Source organism: Bos mutus, chromosome 4, assembly GCF_027580195.1.
Source record: "Bos mutus isolate GX-2022 chromosome 4, NWIPB_WYAK_1.1, whole genome shotgun sequence".
Lineage (NCBI taxonomy): Eukaryota > Metazoa > Chordata > Mammalia > Artiodactyla > Bovidae > Bos > Bos mutus.
In genome coordinates, this window is record NC_091620.1 from 74,823,198 (window position 1) to 74,844,799 (window position 21,602).

General features: G+C 38.2%; 2 protein-coding genes across 2 annotated transcripts in view; one reads left to right on the plus strand and one right to left on the minus strand.

The window, feature by feature from the left end:
* The window catches only part of FBXL13 (F-box and leucine rich repeat protein 13), a 220,013-nt gene that overhangs the window by 73,525 nt on the left and 124,886 nt on the right, over window positions 1-21,602 (plus strand). The window contains exon 9 of the mRNA XM_014478077.2: window positions 1,286-1,418. Coding sequence (XP_014333563.2) covers window positions 1,286-1,418 — 133 coding nt within the window. The remainder of the gene's footprint in view (window positions 1-1,285; window positions 1,419-21,602) is intronic.
* Window positions 11,032-21,602, minus strand: part of LRRC17 (leucine rich repeat containing 17) — a 35,644-nt gene continuing 25,073 nt past the window's right edge. The window contains exons 3-4 of the mRNA XM_005895254.2: window positions 17,174-17,329; window positions 11,032-11,830 (exon numbers count right to left, since the gene is read on the minus strand). Of these exons, the coding sequence (XP_005895316.1) occupies window positions 11,433-11,830; window positions 17,174-17,329 (554 nt within the window). The 3' untranslated portion in view covers window positions 11,032-11,432. The remainder of the gene's footprint in view (window positions 11,831-17,173; window positions 17,330-21,602) is intronic.

A 21,602-nucleotide genomic window follows, 5' to 3' on the forward strand; every position in this document is an offset into this window, starting at 1 on the left:
TAAAACCTCTTAGCTACCAAATTTAGTATTCTTGTCTTAGATGTAATTTTTAGTTGAAGGCAGGGATTCTTAAACTTTAGAATGCATCAGAATCATCGGAAGGGATTGTTAGATTGCTGGTTGCCACCCCCAGGGTTTCTGACTCAGTACTTCTGAGGAAGGGCTTGAGAATTTGCATTTCCAATGAGTTCTTGGGTGATGCTGATGCTGCTTGTCCCTGGACCACAGTAAGAACCACTGATTTAAAATAATAAATCTCTTACTTATGTGACAGATTAGGGGGTGTCACTTTTTCCTTTGGAAAACCCATAAAGAAGAAATAAACTGAATCCAAATGGTCTTGGAAAGAAGGAATATGTACCATATTAAATCAGGACAAATCTTACAGAAGACTGGCAGAAAAAGCTAGCACTCCTGCCCAGAGACCTCACTGGGTAAAGATGGAGAAAATATGAGCACATGGAAGCGAAGAGCAAAGCCAGAGTAGGAAGCTAGTTTATGCTCAGCAAATTTCTCTTTCCACAATTATCTGTTGCCCTTCATTTGCAATTATTTCTGTCTTTATTTGTGGGTGCTCAAGTGTGACACAACTGTAATAAACATTTTAGCATGAAGAATAACTTTGTTCAGAAAGCAATAAGAAATAGGATGTTCAGTACACTTAACCTTTTAGCTGAAAGGTAGTATTAGCACTATGTTATTGTTATCAAATATACTTCAATAAAAAAATACGATGTTGTTGTTCATCCACCAGCCCTGGCCATCCAGAGGTTACAGAAAATTCTGGCCTTTCAGTTTTATACACTGCACTCAGATCATCTTTCCTTATCTCTAGAACTACCCCCACAAACTTAAGAGTTATGGAAAAGCCATTATAATCCACAGAGTATATTGTCTTTCCATAGTCAAGCACTCAATGTATAGTTTGTTCTCATGAACAAAGAAGCAGGCACACATTAGTGATGAATGAAGAAGGGTCCGTTAACCTTGAAGTAGGGGGAAGCCTTGGGGCTCACCTGGAATGATGGGGGTGAGCATCCAGGCACTCCACAACAATTGACTCTTGTTGGGAGGTGGATGTGAGATCCCTGCCTTCTCAGCTGTCAACCTGGACTGGACATATGGAATCTGTAATTAAACCTGGGAATGATCACAAAACCCCTAACAAACAGAAAAGAGTGATGAGATAAAGAAATTTTAGTTCTTTGATGCTTTAAAAATATTTTAAAATTTCACATGCCAAAGATCTTTCTCATTTCTTAACATTTTTGTTTATCCTTTTTAGATTGATTTTTCTGCAGTAAAAAATATAATCACAGATAAATATATAGTGTCTATTTTGCAAAGGTGGCGTCTAAATGTGCTGCGCTTGAATTTTCGTGGTTGTGTTCTCCGATTGAAAACTTTGAGATCTGTCAGTAAGTATGTTTGTTAACTGTTTGTCTTGCTTCCATGTATTTTAAAATGGAAACTTCAGTTACAGTCTTAGGCCATGAGAATGCCTATTAAAACTATTTAAAAGTCCCATAATACAGTCAGCTCTTTCCAGATTGTATGCCCTGAGACCTGGTCCTTTGGTCATTCTTATTGATTTTTTTGTTTAGCATTTGTGTATCTATATATCATCAATTTATCCACAATATAAGGACATATTCTCACTAAAGAAATAATAATAGACAGTAGAGGAAAAAATCTACTTTCATCTCTCTCAAACCCATTCACTTACCCAGTGGTACTCAACACTATCACTTTTTCTGTTTTTCTAAAATACATTTAAGTATTTATGATTAAAAATACACACTTTTAATTTTTAACATTAAAGGGATAATATTGTTTTATATTTTCTTTTATATCCTGAAAATCTTTTCATGTCAGTACATATAGAACTACTAAATTATTTTTAAGTACTTAAAATCATTTCCCTGGTTTTAGGGAATACCATACTATGGCTATACCATAGTTATTTAACTTTCTTCGTACTGATGGACACTAAGATTATTTCCAAGTTTTCTAACTTGCTTTGTAAACTTTGTGTTTAACTGTCTTAGTTCAGGCTGCTATAATAAAGTTCTGTTTTGGCTGGGTGGCTTATAAACAGAAACTTATTTCTCATAGTTCTAAAGCCTGGAAGTCTAAGACCAGGGTGCCTAGTCTTGGTTGGGGTCTAGTGAGGGCCTTGTTCTGGTTGTTGACTTGTGTATTCTTCCTGTATCCACATATGGTAGAGAGCAGGAGAGAGCTCTCTGGAATCCCCTGTATAAAGGCATTAATCCTATTTATGAGAATTCCATCTTAATTATGTCCCAAAGGCCCAACCTCCTAATAGAATTACATTGGGGGTGAGGATTCCAACATATGAATTCTGGGGGACAAACATTCAGCCCATTGCATTAAAACATATGTCCTTTGAGGTACATTTCTAAGTTTCCATATATATAGTTCTGGAAATGAGAGAAAAAATAGATTTCAAAATATCAATATGAATGATATAGATATTAATGGGTGAAAGCAAGTTGTAGAATAATATATATATATAATCTAATACCATTTGTATACAAGTTTTCAATGTGTAAAATAATTCTATATACTTCATATTTTGAAATAATTTCAATATTAAATATTTAAGGTCACTTGTGTACACACACACACACACACACACACACACACACACACAGACAGCAAAATATAAACAGCATGCATGTGAATGAAAAACTCCAAATGCAAGATAGTGGTTACCTCTGAGATGGAGAGAGTTGAATGAAATGGGGAAGAGGTTCACAAGGGCTTTCAACAGTTATCTGAATTTTTTTAATTGAAAAAAGAAAAATACAAAATGGAGTTATTCTGATTGGTTATTGCTGGTGCTGCAGAAAGTGATGGTTTTATATATAATGTCATTTTATCTGATCATATATTAAACTGCCTTCCTAGTTTTAATAGTTTGTCAGTTGATTCTTTTGGTATTCTAGGTAGACTATCATATCACCTGGAAATATTTCCATTCATTCCTATTCTTATATCTTCTACTTCTTTTTCTGGTAGCAAGGATATGCAGCTATCTTGTCTTGTTCTTTAATCCTTTTCTCATATTTTTAATGAGAATGGTGTTAATATTACTATATATTCTAATTTCTGGGACACATCCTTTACAAAGACATAATGCTGTTCCATCTTTTACAGCAGCCATCTTCTGAATGTTCTTCATTCAATCTGGTAATGTTTGCATTTGGATTTTTAGGAACTATTAATTTCTGACCCACCAAGACCATCCTTGTTGTTTTCCAAGGACATGATAGATTAGAAAAATTTGTTTCTGGTAATTTGGGTAGGAAAGGAAAATTGAAACAGGTACTTAGTCTGCCATCTTAAACCAGTTTATTACTTTTTCTTCTTTTGTTCTCTTTTCTTTGTGATTTGGTGACTATCTTCAGTGTTTGCTTGGATTTATTTCCTCTTTTTGTGTGTGTGTACACCTGTTTTACATTTTTGTTTTGTGGTTATTATGAAGTTTATGTAGAGCAGTCTTTATACATATTTGATTATTTTAAGTTGCTATTCTTTTAAGTTTGAATGCATTTTTACTCCCCTTCAAGTTTACTGTTTTTGACCTCACAGTTCATACCTTTTTGTTTTGTGTATCTCTTAACTGCTTATTGTTGATATAGATGATTTTACTACTTTTGTCTTTTAACCTTCCTACTAGTTTTATAAGCGGTTGATATTCTACCTTTACTGCCTTTGATACCTGCCTTTACCAATGATGTTTTTTCCTTTTGCAATTTTCATATTTCTAGTTGTGGCCTTTTCTTTTCGACTTAGTGAAGTCCCTTTAACATTTCTTGTAAATCCGGTTACTTTCAGCTCTTGCTCCTCTTTAAAACTCTTGGTCTTTTCTTTGAATCAGAGTGGTAGCCTTGTGGAGTATTGTTTTTCCCTTTATCACTTAAATAATATCATGCTACTCCCTTCTGGCATGCAGAGTTTCTGCCGAAAAGTCAGCTGATATTAGTTCCCTTGTTGCTTTTCCCTAGCTGCTTTTAAGATTTTCTTTTGAAATTTTTGCTATTTTAATTATAGTGTGTCTTGGTATGGACCTCTGAGTTCATCTTGTTTGGGACTCTTGGTCCTTTCTGGACCTGAATATTTGTTTCTTTTCCCGGGTTAGGGAAGTTTTCAGCTATCATGTCTTCCAGTTTTTTGCCCTTTCCTCTCTTCTTCTTATAATGCAAATGCTAGTACACGCAGGTGTGCTAAGTTGCTTCAGTCATGACTGACTGTGCAACGCTATGGACAGCAGCCTGACCAGCTCCTCTGTCCATGGATTCTCCAGGCAAGAATACTGGAGAATACTGGAGTGGGTTGCTGCGCCTCCTCCAGGGGATCTCCCCAACCCAGGGACTGAACCCATATCTCTTACATCTACCTGCGTTGGCAAGTGGGTTCTTTACCACTAGTACCACCTGGGAAGCCCAATGTTAGTACACTTGATATTTTTCCAGGAGTCTCTTAAAGTATCCTTATTTTAAAGAAATTTTTTCTCTTCAGATTGGGTGATTCCACTGTTCTTCCAGTTCTGTTCCTCTGTATCATCTCATCTACTGTTGATTTCTCCTAGTATATTTTTATTTCAGTTATGATATTCCTCAGATTTTTTCTAACTCTTTGTTAAACTTCTCACTGCATTCATTCATTCTTCTCCCAATTAATTGAGCACTTCTATGATCACTACCTCAAATTCTTTATTGCATAGATTGTTTATTTCTATTTTTCTTAGTTCTTCTGGAGTTTTGCCTTGTTACTTCATTTGGAACATATTTCTCTGTTATCTCATTAAGCCTAATTCTCTGTTCTTATTTCTATGTGTTTAGGAAATGTAAAAAACTTACCAACCATGGAAGAGTAGTCTTATATAGGATATGTCCTATGGAGCTGAGCAGCACACTCCCCACTGGTTATCAGAGTTAAATGCTCTAGGGCTGTCCTCAATGCAGGCTGCAAGGGTCCTTCTGTCGTGGCAGGGCCAACGACAGTGGGCAGTCTGGTAGACACGGCTGGCCCCTGGTGTGTTTGGTGGAAAGACCCTGCCTTTTTCAGTGGTTATTGGACCACTGAGTTGGCTGTGAGGCCTGGCAGGTCTTGGGGCTGGTCACCAGCTGAAGGATGGGGCCAGTTCCCAGGGCTGCTGGCAGCAGGCCTTACGGGGGTGTCTGGTAGCCATAGCTTATTTAATAAAACCACTGTTCATTTAAACAACCTTGAGTCTATCAAAGATTAAAAAATTAATCTCAGAGATGTTTCAGCTTTTCCAGTTTTTTTTTTCCCCCAGCTAAGGTCAGTTGATTTATTGATGTGCCTAAAGTTATACACATTTCTGGTAAGAAGTTTGACTTTCTCACTTTTTGTTAGATTGAAGATAAATACTGGCTGATATTTTAGGCTGTTTGGCTGAGTAGCCACACGACTTGTACTTGTAATCCTTATCTACAAAAAACTTTAGAAGAAAATTAACTTTAACATATTATTTTAAATGTTTAAAAGACAGATGAGAGCAAGGCTGGGAAATGCCTGTTAAAATATTATGATAGGTAGCCAGAGTATACTGGAGAAGGAAATGGCAACCCACTCCAGTGTTCTTACCTGGAGAATCCCAGGGACAAGTGGAGCCTGGTGGGCTGCCGTCTATGGGGTCGCAGAGTTGGACACGACTGAAGTGACTTAGCAGCAGCAGCAGCAGCAGCCAGAGTATATGATGAAACACTTGAGCATACATTTGGGAAGTATACACATAGTGATTTTTAAGTCCAACAGTTGCATTTTTGAACCTGAGCAAAACAGATTCATAAGGGATGAAAGGCTCCACTTGACTGCAGTTTTTCTACACAGACTCGATGACTGGCAAGATGAGATCAGTTCAGGAAATGCTTGACTTGTAAACAGCAAACACCCTCTTCCAACAACACAAGAGATGACTCTACACATGGACATCACCAGATGGTCAATATTGAAATCAGATTGATTATATTCTTTGCAGCCAAAGATGGAGAAGCTCTATACAGTCAGCAAAAACAAGACTGGGAGCTGACTGTGGCTCAGATCATGAACTCCTTATTGCCAAATTCAGACTTAAATTGAAGAAAGTAGGGAAAACCACTAGACCATTCAGGTATGACCTAAATCAAATCCCTTAAGATTATACAGTAGAAGTGACAAATAGATTCAAGGGATTAGATCTGATAGACAGAGTGCCTGAAGAACTATGGATGGAGGTTTGTGACACTGTATAGGAGGCAGTGATCAAGATCATCCCCAAGAAAAAGAAATGCAAAAGGCAAAATGGTTGTCTGAGGAGGCCTTACAAACAGCTGTGAAAAGGAGAGAAGCTAAAGGCAAAGGAGAAAAGGAAAGATACACCCATTTGAATGCAGAGTTCCAAAGACTAGCACGGAGAGATAAGAAAGCCTTCCTCAGTGATCAATGCAAAGAAATAGAGGAAAACAATAGAATGGGAAAGACTAGAGATCTCTTCAAGAAAATTAGAGATACCAAGGGAACATTTCATGAAAAGATGGGCACAATAAACGACAGAAATGGTATGGACCTAACAGAAACAGATGTTAAGAAGAGGTGGCAAGAATACACAGAAGAACTATACAAAAAAGATCTTCACAACCCAGATAATCATGATGGCATGATCACTCACCTAGAGCCAGACTCTAGAGCCTGGAATGTGAAGTCAAGTGGGCCTTAGGAAGCATCACTATAAACAAAGCTAGTGGAGGTGATGGAATTCCAGTTGAGCTACTTCAAATCCTAAAAGATGATGCTGTGAAAGTGCTGCACTCCATATGCCAGCAAATTTGGTAAACTCAGCAGTGGCTACAGGACTGGAAAAGGTCAGTTTTCATTCCAATCCCAAAGGAAGACAATGCCAAAGAATATTCAAACTGTCGCACAATTGCACTCATCTCACACACTAGCAAAATGATGATCAAAATTCTCCAAGCCAGGCTTCAACAGTACATGAACCATGAACTTCCAGATGTTCAGCTGGATTTATAAAAGGCAGAGGAACCAGAGATCAAATTGCCAACATCTGCTGGATCACTGAGAAAGCACAAGAGTTCCAGAAAAAAATCTACTTCTGCTTTATTGACTATGCCAAAGCCTTTGACTGTGTGGATCACAATAAACTGTGGAAAATTCTGAAAGAGATGGGAATACCAGACCACCTGACCTGCCTCTTGAGAAACCTATATGCAGGTCAGGAAGCAACAGTTCGAACTGGACATGGAACAACAGGCTGGTTCCACATCGGGAAAGGAGTATGTCAAGGCTGTATATTGTCACCCTGCTTATTTAATTTACATGCAGAGTACATCATGAGAAATGCTGGGCTGGATGAAGCACAAGCTGGAATCAAGATTGTTGGGAGAAATATCAATAACCTCAGATATGCAGATGACACCACCCTTATGGCAGAAAGCAAAGGAGAACTAAAGAGTCTGTTGATGAAAGTGAAAGATGAGAATGAAAAGTTGGCTTGAAATTCAACATTCAGAAAACGAAGATCATGGCATCCGGTTCCATCACTTCATGGGAAATAGATGGGGAAACAGTGGAAACAGTGAGAGACTTTATTTTGGGGGCTTCAAAATCACTGCAGATGGTGACTGTAGCCATGAAATTAAAAGATGCTTGCTCCCTTGGAAGAAAAGCTAGGATCAACCTAGACAGCTTATTAAAAAGCAGAGACATTACTTTGCCAACAAAGATCCATTTAGTCAAAGCTATGGTCTTTCCAGTGGTCCTGTATGGATGTGAGAGTTGGACTATAAAGAAAGCTGAGTGCCAAAGAATTGATCCTTATGAATTGTGGTGTTGGAGAAGACTCTTGAGAGTCCCTTCAATAGCAAGGAGATTGAACCAGTCCATCCTCAAGGAAATCAGTCCTGAATATTCACTGGAAGGCCTGATGCTGAAGCTAAAACTCCAATACTTTGGCCACCTGATGCGAAGAGCTCACTCATCTGAAAAGACCCTGATGCTGGGAAAGATTGAAGGTGGGAGGAGAAGGGGACAACAGAGGAGGAGATGGTTGGATGGCATCACTGACTCAATGGACATGAGTCTGAGTAAACTTCGGGAGTTGGTGATGGTAGGGAGGCCTGGCATGCTACAGTCTGTAGGGTCGCAGAGTCTGACATGACTGAGCGACTGAAATAAACTGATGCAGAGTATGTGATGTAGCACTGAACTGAACTGATGCAGAGTATATGATGAAACACTTGAGCATACATTTGGGAAGGATACACATAGTGATTTTTAAGTCCAGCAGTTACATTTTTGAATCTGAGCAAAACAGATTCATAAGGGATGAGAGGCTCCACTTGACTGCAGTTTTTCTACACCGACTTGATGACTGGCAAGATGAGATCAGTTCAGAAAACACTTGACTTGTAAATACTCCCAAAGTTGCATGTTTATGTTTCTAGAATTCATAGAATAAAATACTTAATTTTGGGGGGAATAGAATTTATGAAGTAATTTTCCAGTTTGCCTACCATATTCATGTTATTATTACTGATTCTCTCATTTATACCGATTAGTCACACTGTTGACTGATACATATTACATCTCCCCATCCATTCACCAAATACTCTGCCTCCTGCAGAAAGAAGCCCCCGAATCTCACAGAATTTAGCCAAGTAGATTCTTATTACTGAATTGCTTCTATTTGTCAGAGCAGGAGCCTTATTCAGATTTCTCAGAAATGGGTATTAATTGATCCACGGTGAAAACTCCAGGAGAGGGAAAGTTTAATAAATGACTAATCCACACTGTTTAATATTAAATATCTTTCTCAAAGAGTCAAGATTTAGGTCAGAACTGACTCAGACTTAGGACTCAGGAGACCTTAGCTTGTAGTAAATCTTATTTACTTCAAAAAAGAAAAAAATCAAAGAATCTTAGAACTAGTTAAAAAAACAAACACTTGGGTATTTGAATAAAAATTCAGGTGATATTTAAACATATGTGTTCAAATATGGAGATCTCAGGATTGTATTATTTTTGACTACTATAAAATATACTTTTAAAAAACTCCTGAATTTCATTGCCTATTGAACAGAAGGAAGTTGCAAAGACAAGTTATTAAATGATAAGAAATTGGCAGGAAAGGAAGTATCTAATTGTTCATTCCATCATTGATCAGCAATGCTTCCCTGAGAAACTATGAACTCTGATACATAAAAATAGCAATGTTAAACTTTCAAAAACATATTTAAATTTTGGCCATGGAAGATAGTAGCGATTCTAAACAACTTACTTTTGGATGATCCAGATCAGTTTGTATCACAGTGTGTTCCAGAGCTTTATTTCCAAATAGATCCCTGGGGATAATCCTGAATATAAAAATCAACCAATAAAATTCCCAACTAGCCTCCAAAAACTAAACCAGAGAGTAATTTGGGTCCTTTGTTTGAATCAGACTTAATATCCTTATTCCTTTCCAGAACCTTCACCTCTCCATTGAGTGCCTTTGTCTCCTACTATGGTCCCACCTGGGCTTTCTCCACCATCAAATCTTGGATGTTTTCTTTAATATTCCACTCTAAGTGCTCATCAACAATAAGTAAATTTATTATATCTCTCTGGTAACACTTCAAATTTAACAGCTGCCTTCAACCTATCATGTTGAATGTGAGAACTTGCTTTGAGAACCAGTGTCTCTTAAGTCTCCACCCTGACCCAAACCATAGGAAAAAGGGCATAGAGCTTAGAACCTTACAATGCTGTGTCATTTCCTAAGCCACAAGCTCCAGCAATTCTTCCTGTTCCCCACTCTCTTGGTTTCCTATACATATTAGTACAGATTTAACTGACTTGACCCAAAGATTGTCTCCAGCCCTCACAGGTATTTCAGGAGAAAAAGGAGAAAGGTGTTTCAGGAGGCATACTCTATGCCTCGGATTCCTCATCTAGAAAAGGCAGATAATATGTACCTCAGGAGGATCTTGTAAGAATTAGAAAAAGAACATGTGAAGCTCTTAGCACAGTGTCTGAGCTCTAGTCGGTGCTTCAGAAATGCTCAACAGAATTCCCAGGTGGTCCAGGGGTTCGGACTGGGCACTTTTGTTGCCATGGCCGGGGTTCAGTCTCTGGTCAGGGAACTAAGACCCCATAAGCCACATGGCACAGCCAAAAAAACATGTTCAATACTATCTGTTATTTATCATTTCTATACTTTGGAAATCTGTGCAAGTATCAAAGATCAGTTGCTAAACTTTGTATGAATACCTTGATATAAGAAATGAAAATATATTCAACTCAGTATGAAAAAGGAAATCTGCATAAAAAATTGTATTTCTAATGATATGCACATATTTCATTTTATTTTTCTAATAGAATAGTACTATCAAAATACAAACTGATGGGGTTAGTCTCCAAATACTTCCTCTCTTTCTGGTGATCTGTTTTTCTAGGTGAGCTAATTTTAACCTGCAACCCCATGGGCTTCTCTTCCATACCACCTGCTCCCTCAGTTGCTTCTGATATCAATTTCTTTTTTGTTTCTTTTTCATCTCAAATCCTGACCCTGAATCCTAATTTCATCCTGTTTTATGCTCCTTCACATATGAAGGGCTCAGATCCTTCCCACTGACAGGCGGCTCCATAGCCTAAATTCTGTTAAAACACCAGTGCTGTTTCCACACTTACTAGTGTTTATACCTGTTCAGGGCTCATGATTCACACCACGTACAACTGCTTCTCAGAGTCCGGTCTTCTAACAATTTCTAACATAATTCTCAGATTCTTGGCTTATTGCATGTGACAATTCTTCCGGTTTAGCTGGACATTTTTTTTTTTTTTTTTTTGCAAGGATCAGTGAAAAGTAGTGGAGAATTTGAGTTTACCAGGACCTCATTTTGGAGTGCACAGGAATCAAACATGGAAATTTATTCAGTGCATAAGCTGACTTACTGGAAAAAAAGGCGGGGGGGTAGAGGGGAGAGAATAAGATTTTATTATTACTAATCATTTGTATCTCTTCATTTGATCATCTTTAGGTATGTGCACACAGCTCTTGAAAAGCATGTGAAAATGAACCAAGCTTTTTTTTAATTTTTATTTTCAAAAAGCAGTAAAAAGATTTATACAGGACATTATGAAAATCTAATGCCATCATTAGGACCCAACTCCTGCAGGTTACCAGTGTGGGATCATCATCGAAAGCTGTTCGGCAAACAGGCAGGCAAGCAGGATAAGAGTATTCCTCTGATTACTATATTGTCACAACAATAGTAATCAAGGGAACCTTCCTTTAGTTGGATAATCCTGCATAAATAAGTAATACAGTTAATCAAAATGTAAACATGCGGTTTTCCAACACCAGTATAGCAAAGGCAAAACTAGTTGCAACAAGAACAATTCTATTATCCCACAATAGTGATTCTTACACTTTGCTTCTTTGCTGTATGATCCTTATGTATTTTTTCCCATTCATCATCTTCCATATCCTGGTCAAATGTTTCAGGGTATGCTGGTAATTTGTCTTTGGGGCATTCTTCATAGTAACTCCGAACATACTTTCCTACAAACCACCCTTTGTATTCTTCAGGCATTTTGCATTCCAGGCCATTATAATGCACGTTGTAGTGATGCTTTAACCAGTAGTAGAGGTAGTGGATGTTGTAATCACATCTCCAAGGGTTCTCTCTGAGCCACAAGAGTTTCAAAAAATACAAGTCTTCTAATACACCATAGTCAAAGTTTTGCAGACTGTTGTTTGATAAATCTAACTCTTCTAAATGTGTGAGTCCTAAAAAAGCAGCTAGAAACGGAAAATATTTATTAAACCAGTGAGTAATTAGGTTAAGTGCACTGTATATTATAAGGACAAATTTAAAAGTAAGAGACAATTCTCGCTGTTGAAAATAAAGGAAAAGATTTTCCTTAACCTCCTTTTTCTCAGAGTTCTTACTTTAGAAAACTTCCAAGTACTTTCTCTTCTTTTTTGAAATGTATACACATCCTTTAGAAGACTAAAGAGGCCTTTCTCAGCTCTCTGAGGAACATCCTGCTTAAAAACCTGGGAACAATCTCTTTGAAATGGAAACATCAAGGGAAGAAACACTCCTGCCTCCCAGTTACTGTGGGAGGGTAGAAGCCTTTAAGGCGCAAAATTATCTCTTGTCATAAAGACAGAAGTTTGTTTTCTTCTTGATAAAGCCGATTAGCTAACACAGATGGCCACTCCAATTGCTCGGTAAGCTTTTAGAATGAACTATGTTTGGCAAGTGGTGTTGTCAAGTCTTCTTACTTAAGGACTGAAAGTGAAAGTGAAAGTCACTCAGTCATGTCCAACTCTTTGAGACCCCATGGACTGTATAGTCCCTGGAATTCTCCAGGCCAGAATACTGGCGTGGGTAGCTTTTCCCTTCTCTGGGTTGGCTCTTCCCTACCCAGGGATCAAACATGTATTCTGAAAACACACATATGCTAGGTTGTATTTGCTTGGCTATATAAAGGGTGAGATTTCTTTCTGCCTCTGCAATCTCTTTGCAGATTGCCTGTTGTATACATCACATTCCAATTTAATGCTTATTCAATAATAAAAGAGTTTTCTTTCTCTACTACTTTGTGGAGAGGATTTCTATGCTGGGTGAGGACTCTGGTTTTAATTATATTTCCCTAACAGTATAGAATCCCAGGGACAGGGGAGCCTGGTGGGCTGCTGTCTATGGGATCGCACAGAGTCAGACATGACTGAAGCGACTTAGCAGCAGCAGCAACAGTATACATGTCTAAATGAAAAATTCTGAAACATGTTTTTACTCAAAGCTCCCCCCTTGATTAGATTAATTAGAGTACAATTTTTTATTTGAAAAATCAGTTTTAAGTTAGATCTCTAAAAAATGTATTTCGTGCTCATGTGCATTTTTTAATACCTGCTGGAAAAATGCCACAGAAAGACATGGATTAGGAAAATATTTCAATGTAAGACATAAGTGCACAAAAAATGAGAAATGTGCTCAGAAATCGGACAGCTCTTTGGGAAATGAATAAACTCTGAAAATGCCTAGAAAACAGCCATTTCCAAGTTTATGGGGAAGAAATTATATTCTTGTATTGTCCAAAACAAAAAAAAATTATCAATATTTTGAAAACATCTGGTTGTATTTTGGCAAGCTATGATAGCTATCAGCCTTGAATTCATATGTATTTAATTTCACCAGAGGGTACATAATTAAAACAAATATTGAACACATAACAAAATAATACAACAAAAAGCTATTTTTCTTCTCTGAGAGTAAAGAAATCTAAACATAAATTATCCCTATTTCAGTTAATGTGAATAGAACAGGTACGCTGTAACAGGTCAATCCTGATTTTAAATATTTTGTTTCTATTTTAAACATTTTCTCATTGCTGTTTTAAAATACTTTTGGCTAGGGTATACAGTGCCCTTATGTGGAATTTCAAAAATACACTCTCAAGCCAATACCATTAACCTTTTTCATATCATTTGTTCTCAGACAAAACCCATGTGTGCTTAGTTGCATCCAACTCTTTGCAACCCCATGGAGTATAGCCTGCCAGGCTCCTCTGTCCATGGGGATTCTCCAGGCAAGAATACTGGAGTGGGTTGCCATGCCCTCCTCCAGGGGATCTTCCCAACCCAGGGATTGAACCTGGGTCTCCCACATTGCAGATGGATTCTTTATCTTCTGAGCCACCGAGAACCCCATGAATACTGGAGTGGGTAGCCTATCACTTCTCCAGGGGATCTTCTCGACCCAGGAAATTTCGCTTCTCCAGGGAATCTTCTCGACCCAGGAAATTTAACCTGGGATCTCCTGCATTGCAGGAGGATTCTTTACCAGCTGAACTACCAGGGAAGCCCCCCAAAGAATTATATTTTGGTGCAAAGCAGTGACTTGGGTGTGGGGAGGAGGAGGGAGTGAGGAACAGGCTGCTGCGAAGGAGCAAAAGGTCAGCCCTTGCAATGATAGTTCTGAAAACACTGCATTCAAAAAAAACTAACATTTGTGAGTCAATCATCTCACTGTTTACTTTTCTTAACAGAAATTAGCCCTTCAGATTGAAAGCATCTGTAAACATTCCTATATTTTATTTCGAAAATGCTAAAGTTGTTACTTAAACCATACATATTTGGGCACTTGCGAAAGCTACTTTTCATTTGTTCCTTAAAGGAGGCAGATTCTAAAATGGGGGTGCCTTCTTTCCTTTTTCTGCAATAATATCTGGCATTTTATGAGACTGTTATTCACATTGCCTTTTAAAGATTGATATATTTCACTGCATTTGTATACCTATCAGCATACATCATTAAAGTAAGTTTGCTTTGGCAGTGTTTCAACTCAAAAACCCTGAAATATAGAAGGTATTTATTTTAAAAGTTTTAAAGGTCATTTTGACTTAAATGACCACTTAAAAGTTCTGAGATGCTTTTTTGTTCCAGAAGATTTACCAAGGAAAAGTGGTTGACATTTTCCAGATGCTCAGTACATATTTGTTAATGTAGAAAATATCATACTTTCCTGAAACTGAGTTGAACAAAGGGGGAAAGGATAATACTGCAGGTACTATTTGCAATACCCAAGACATGGAAGCAACCTAAGTGTCTATTGATAGATGAATGTTTATGTATATATACAGATACACACACAATATTACTCAGCCAGAATGAAATATTGCCATTTGCAGCCATATGGATGGGCTTAGAGATTAAAATAATGAGTAAGTCAGTGAAATTATATACTACTATATATAAAATAAACAACAAGGATTCCCTGTGTAGCACAGGTCACTATATTTAATATCTCGTGATAACTTATAATGAAAAAGAACCTGAAAAAATACATATGTATTCTTGAATCACTTTTCTGTACACATGAAACTAACACAATATTGTAAATCAACTATTTTACTTCAATTTAAAAAGACCTAAACTGACATTTCACCAAAGACAAACAGATGGCTGACAGACACATGAAAATATGCTCGACATTGCTCACTATCAGAGAAATGCATATCAAAACCACAATGAGATATCACCTCACACCAGTCAGAATGGTCATCATCAAAAAGTCTACAAACAACAAGTGCTGGAGAGAGTCTGGAGAAAAGGGAACCCTCTTGCACTGTTGGGAATGCAAATTGATACAGCCACTATGAAAGACAGTATGGAGAGTCCTTAAAAAACTAGGAATAAAACCACCATATGACCCAGCAATCCCACACTAGGCATATACCCTGAGGAAACCAAAACGGAAAAAGATACATGTACCCCAAAGTTCACCGCAGCACTATTTACAATAGCTAGGACATGGAAGCAACCTAGATGCTCATCAACAGATGAATGGATAAAGAAGCTATGGTACATATATACAATGGAATATTACTTAGCCATAAAAGGCACACATTTGTGTCAGTTCTAATGAGGTGGATGAACCTAGAGCCTATTATACAGAGTGAAATATGTCAGAAAGAGACAGATAAATATCATATACTAATGCATATATGTGGTACCTAGAAAGATGGTACCAATTAATTTATTTGCAGGGCAGTAATGGAGGAATAGACATAGAGAGCAGACTTAAGGATACAGGTGGGTGGGAGGGGAGGAGAGGGTGAGATGTAAGCAGAGAGTACATGGAAACCTACACTACCACATGTTAAATAGCCAATGGGAATTTGCTGTATAACTCAGGGAACTCAAACAGGGGCTCTGTATCAACCTAGAGGGGTGGAATGGGGAGGGAGATGAGAGGGAGGGGACATATGTATACCTATGGCTGATTCATGTTGATGTTTGACATAAAACAATAAAATTTTGTAAAGCAATTATCCTTCAATTAATAAAATAAATAATTTTTTTTAAAAAAAGAAAAATAACAATAACAACAAAAATAACAAAAAAAGAAAAACAACAACAACAAAAAAATAGTATTCCAAGGTGGCACAAGTGGTAAAGAACCTGCCTGCCAATGCAGGAGACATAAGAGACCTGGGTTCTATCCCTGGGTCAGGAAGATCCCCTGGAGGAGGACATGGAAATCCACTCCAGTATTCTTGCCTGGAGAATTCCATGGACAGAGGAGCCTGGCAGGCTACAGTCCATAGGGTCAACAAAGAGTTGGACATGACTGAAGTGACTTAAGATAGCATATATGCATTAATACATATTTTTAAACACTGGGCTTCTCAATTAGGAAGACACAAATATTGTGTACATTACAAATCTGATCACCATTGCAATCATTCTCAGTTCTTTCTAAATTCAGTGTGTTAACTTACCATATTCATTCTTGTCAGGGGCTTTGCTTAGCAAATGGAGAAGAGGTTTGAAGGATGAAAAAGAATTGATCTTGATTTTGGATTAGGTAAAAATCTATCTCAGAGAAGGCAATGGCACCCCACTCCAGTACTGTTGCCTGGAAAATCCCATGGATGGAGGAGCCTGGTAGGCTGCAGTCCATGGGGTCGCTAAGAGTAGGACACGACTGAATGACTTCACTTTTCACTTTCCACTTTCATGCATTGGAGAAGGAAATGGCAACCCACCCCAGTGTTCTTGCCTGGAGAATCCCATGGACGGAGAAGCCTGGTGGGCTGCCGTCCATGGGGTCGCACAGAGTCGGACACAACTGAAGCAATGTAGTAGTAGTAAAAAATCTACCTGGCTCTAAGTTGAGCACATTTTATCTTAATTTATGAGCATACTTAATTTTATGAACTTAATTTATTCTGCTTAGCAGAATGTTTCAAATTTACTGTTAAAGTCTTACTTTAAACAAGTTGGGACTTAACGAATAGCAAAGAGAATGCCAAATCTGAATTTCCTTTTAAAAAAAATCACAACATGTGTAGCATATTATTAGCCACATACTCTTATTTTTTAAATATATTCTACAAAACACTTCTTTGGGCCAATTGAATAATTGACCAATTGAATAACTGTAGCTTAGTAATATTACATACTATTACTTATTTCATAAAGCAACAATTTGGCAAATATTTCTCTGAGTGCCAAGCAAGTTCTAATTAAATTCAAAGTTCTTTTTAGTTTTTCAAAAACTAAATTGTATTTACTATAAATGTTGCCAGAGAATACCTGTGGTCTGTTAAAAAGGCTATTTGTGGAACTTACCAGGATCTATGAATTGAATGCCATTGCTGCTGAGGTTTAATTTCTTTAACTCATGAACATCTTCAAACTCCTTGGGTCGAAGTTGGTTGATTTTATTGTGTGACAAGTCAAGTTTAACAATATCTGGAGGAATGTTGTTTGGAACTTTCTTCAACTCTAGAAAAAAAATCATGTTCAGGTTACCAAGCTCTCCTCTGGACCCCACTGACTCTATCACTCATGTGATAAAGAGTCAGCTCTTGAAAGGAAAAAGGATAACCCATCTAAAGCCAAAGAACTTTACTATGAACAAGCCTGAGAATATACTGAATTCCTCCAAAGCCCAGCAACCTAAGTGCATCTCACTTAGAGGAGCAGATATCACTCATTGCTGAAATGTTCTGAGAAACTTCTTAGAGACGGCAAGGAGGACAACAGGCAGTGTGGGCTAGTAGGGCTCAAGGCTATCCGTTTGTTAGAATCACCTGGAAAGCTTTTCAAAAATAGAAAGCTGAAACAAAATAAAACCTACAAATCAAACCATTCCACGCGTGTCCCCTCTGATTCCCTTCCTACTCCTCTAAGAGCTTTGACTACTAATTACTGCCTCTCTGCAGCATCTTCATTTCATCCCTCACCTCTCAACAGATAAGCTCAGATTTCACCATCCTAAAAAAGAAGCAAAAGCCCTTGACCTTGATGACCCTCAAGCTGTTATCTTATTTCTCCTTTCCTTGGATGCTAAAATTCGAGAAAGTATAGTCCTCATTTGCTTCCTGATCACTATTTACTCCCTGAATCCTTGTGACTCAGTTGTACTCACTCATCTCCAACTCTTCCCGAGGTACTGCAGTAACTGGACTCCTCAGGAACAACAACAACAATAATAATAATAATGCTGCTACCACTACTACTGCTACAAGAGAAGCCTCTGGAAGAAGAATCCAGTTTTCATAGGTTAATAGGCAATTAAGGTTCTCCTATCTTTCATATTTATATATCTTTAAATTATGCTTTATAGAACTATAAAGCATGTTTATTTTATATTTTAGCATAATACTTGCCCTTTATTTTAATCTTTAGCAAAATATTCTGAAGAGGTTTTGCTCAATTCTAAGTAGAGCAAGTGGAACCTATGAAGAGAAACAAACCTGTTCGGACCTAAGAAACTAGAAGCAACAAATAAAATATGCAGATTAGTTCATACCTGAGAAGTAGCATGACCAAAGACTTCTTGAATATGTAGAAATTCTTTGAACTAGGTACAGTAAAGTTTATGAAAGGTGGTATACATCTATCCATGATTCCCTTTTTGCTACAGAATAACTGAGTTGCTGATAATTTCTTCCAAATATTTTTTAAAAACCCTCTGGTATATATGATTTCTTAACTAATAGTATGTTTATCTTCATAAAGATCCAGTCTTATTTCCTCCCTTCTTTTAACAGCTTAGAATCCATGGTCAATGGTTTCCTTCTCTGGTATCCTTATTACTGTTAAATTAGCTTTTTTCTTCTTGATGGGATCTTGGTATCTTAGTATCTCTGCATAAGAACTTTTCTAGGTGTCCTAACAAGTATTAAGTGCAAGAATCCTATAAGCTAGAAAGTACATTTATCCTCATTTTACAGATAAAGTAGAGGCACAACGTGTTCATAGTCACACACCTAGGATTTAAACAAGACATGCTAGCCCCCAAACCTGTGCTTCTAACTGCTATGCTCTGTTGGCTAGTCATGGTACCTTTCAGTCTCATTTATGCTGCCCATCTGCCTACAATCCTCAAACCTGGCATATGTAGGGTAAAATGAGGATGGGGCAGCAACAGGGGTGGAAACAATATATTGGGATGGCTATAAGACCTTTCTGGCTCTGTATTTAAAATGATATCTCTCTGCTTTCAAGCAGACAACAGTAATAATACCATTTCCGTTTTTTTTTTTTTTCAATAGTAGATAGCAACATCAGACACAGTGTACATCTTACTGATTTTTTTTTCATTTTCATACCCTCCTAGCCATGAAAGCTTCATGAAGGAGGTTTAGAACAATGTCTAATATATTACAAATAAATAAGCCAGCCTCTAAAATGGCACCCAACAATCCCTCTACTGATATTCATGTTCTTGTGTAAACTCTTCTCCCTAAGTATGGGCTGAACCTAGTGACTTGCTTCTAACAATAGAATGTAGCAAATATGATAGGATGTCACTTTCATAATTAGGTTATCAGTAATTGTGACTTCTGTCATGCTAGCAGACTCTCTTTTGGTGGCTTTGATGAAGCAAGGTGCCATGTTGGAGAGGCTTACATGGCAAGTAATTAAGGGGGGCCTCTGGCTGACAGCCAGCAAGGAACTCAGGCCCTCAGTCCTTAAGGAACTGAATCCTGCCAAGCCATATGAGCTTGGAAGAAGATGTTTTTCCAGTTGAGTCTTCAGATGAGACCACAGAACCAAGCCCTGGTCAATACCTTATTGCAGCCTCGTGAGAGATCCTGAAGCAGTGGACTTAGCTAACCCATGTCTGGTTTCCTGACCTACAGAAACTGTGAGATAATGAAGTGTGTTGCTTTAAGCTGCTAGGGTTTGGGGTAGTTTTTAGGCAGCAACAAAGTTAGTTATCTAATAACACATGGGAAACAATGAGCTCGTTAAATATGTTGAGTTTCAGTTCAGTTGCTCAGTAGTGTCCGACTCTTTGTGACCCCATAGACTGCAGCACGCCAGGCTTCTCTGTTCATCACCATCTCCTGAAGCTTGCTCAAACTCATGTCCACTGAGTCGGTGATGCCATCCAACCATCTCAGCCTCTGTCGTCTCCTTCTCCTCCTGCCCCCAGTCCCTCCCAGCATCAGGGTCTTTTCAAATTAAGTCAGTTCTTCGCATCAGGTGGCCAAAGTATTGGAACTTCAGCTTCAGCATCAGGCCTTCCAATGAATATTCAGGACTGATTTCCTTGCGGATGGACTGGTTTGATCTCCTTGCAGTCCAAGGGACTCTCAAGAGTCTTCTCCAACACCACAGTTCAAAAGGATCAATTCTTTGGTGCTCAGCTTTCTTTATAGTCCAAATTTCACATCCATACATGACTACTGGAAAAACCATAGCTTTGACTAGATGGACCTTTGTTGGCAAAGTAATGTCTCTGCTTTTTAATATGCTGTCTAGGTTGGTCATAGCTTTTCTTCCAAGGAGCAAGTGTCTTTTAATTTCATGCTGCAGATACCATCTGCAGTGATTTTGAAGCCCAAAATGATTCAGCAATATTGAAAGTATGAAAGTGAAAGTGTTAGTCGCTCAATCATGTCCTACTCTTTGCGACCCCAGGGGCTGTAACCTGCCGGGCTTTTTGTCCATGGAATTCTCCAGGCAAGAATACTGGAGTGAGTTGCCATTGTCTTCTCCAGGGGAATCTTCCCAACCCAGAAATTGAACCTAGGTATCCTGCATTGCAGACAGATTCCTTACCATCTGAGCTACCAGGGAAGCCATAAGAATATTGAGCCCTCTTATAGTAAAAGTGCTTTGAAAATTTGGATTGACTTTATTTCCATCCTCTGATAAGATACTGTCTCATTTGACCTAGAACTGTGTTTGCCAACACATAGAAATGTGAAAGATTTTAAGATTTGAACTTATAATGTTGAAATACTGAGGTAATATCCTCCTTTAGGACCAGCAAGACCCTGACTGGAGAGCTATATTCTCTCTTACATACTCCAAGTAAACAAGGAGATGGAGATGCTAGAAAGAACTGAAAACCACAGAGAACACTTGAGGGTAGGCAGAAGAAATAATTTCTTGACATTTAGCATTTAGAATAATTATTGGCAATGAATGGTTGTGGCATTTTCTCAGATTTTTAAAAGAAAATAAAGTTTTATTTCAAAATATCCAGGATCCCACCTCCCCTCTCTTCCCTCACTGTGACCACATTGGTCTAAGCCACCATCACCTCTTGTCTGGATCATCCCAATATTGTCCTAAGTCCACATGACTTTAAAACATAAGTCAGATCTGTCACTTTACCAGATGGCAGAATCCTTTGTTTCTCATCTCACTATGAATAAAAGCCCAAGTTCTCACCAAAACCCTACAAAGCCATTAAGGGCTGAGGTCTTCCTTGCCAGCAGAGTTAGTATCTTCTAGGCTCTGGAAGAAGGCAATGGCACCCCAATCCAGTGCTCTTGCCTGGAAAATCCCATGGACGGAGGAGCCTGGTAGGCTGCAGTCCATGGGGTCGCTAAGAGTCAGGCACGACTGAGCAACTTCATTTTCACTTTTCACTCTCATGCATTGGAGAAGGAAATGGCAACCCACTCCAGTATTCTTGCCTGGAGAATCCCAGGGACAGAGGAGCCTAGTGGGCTGCCATCTATGGGGTTGCACAGAGTCAGACATGACTGAAGCAACTTAGCAGCAGCAGCAGCAGGCTCTGGAAAGCAGCTTA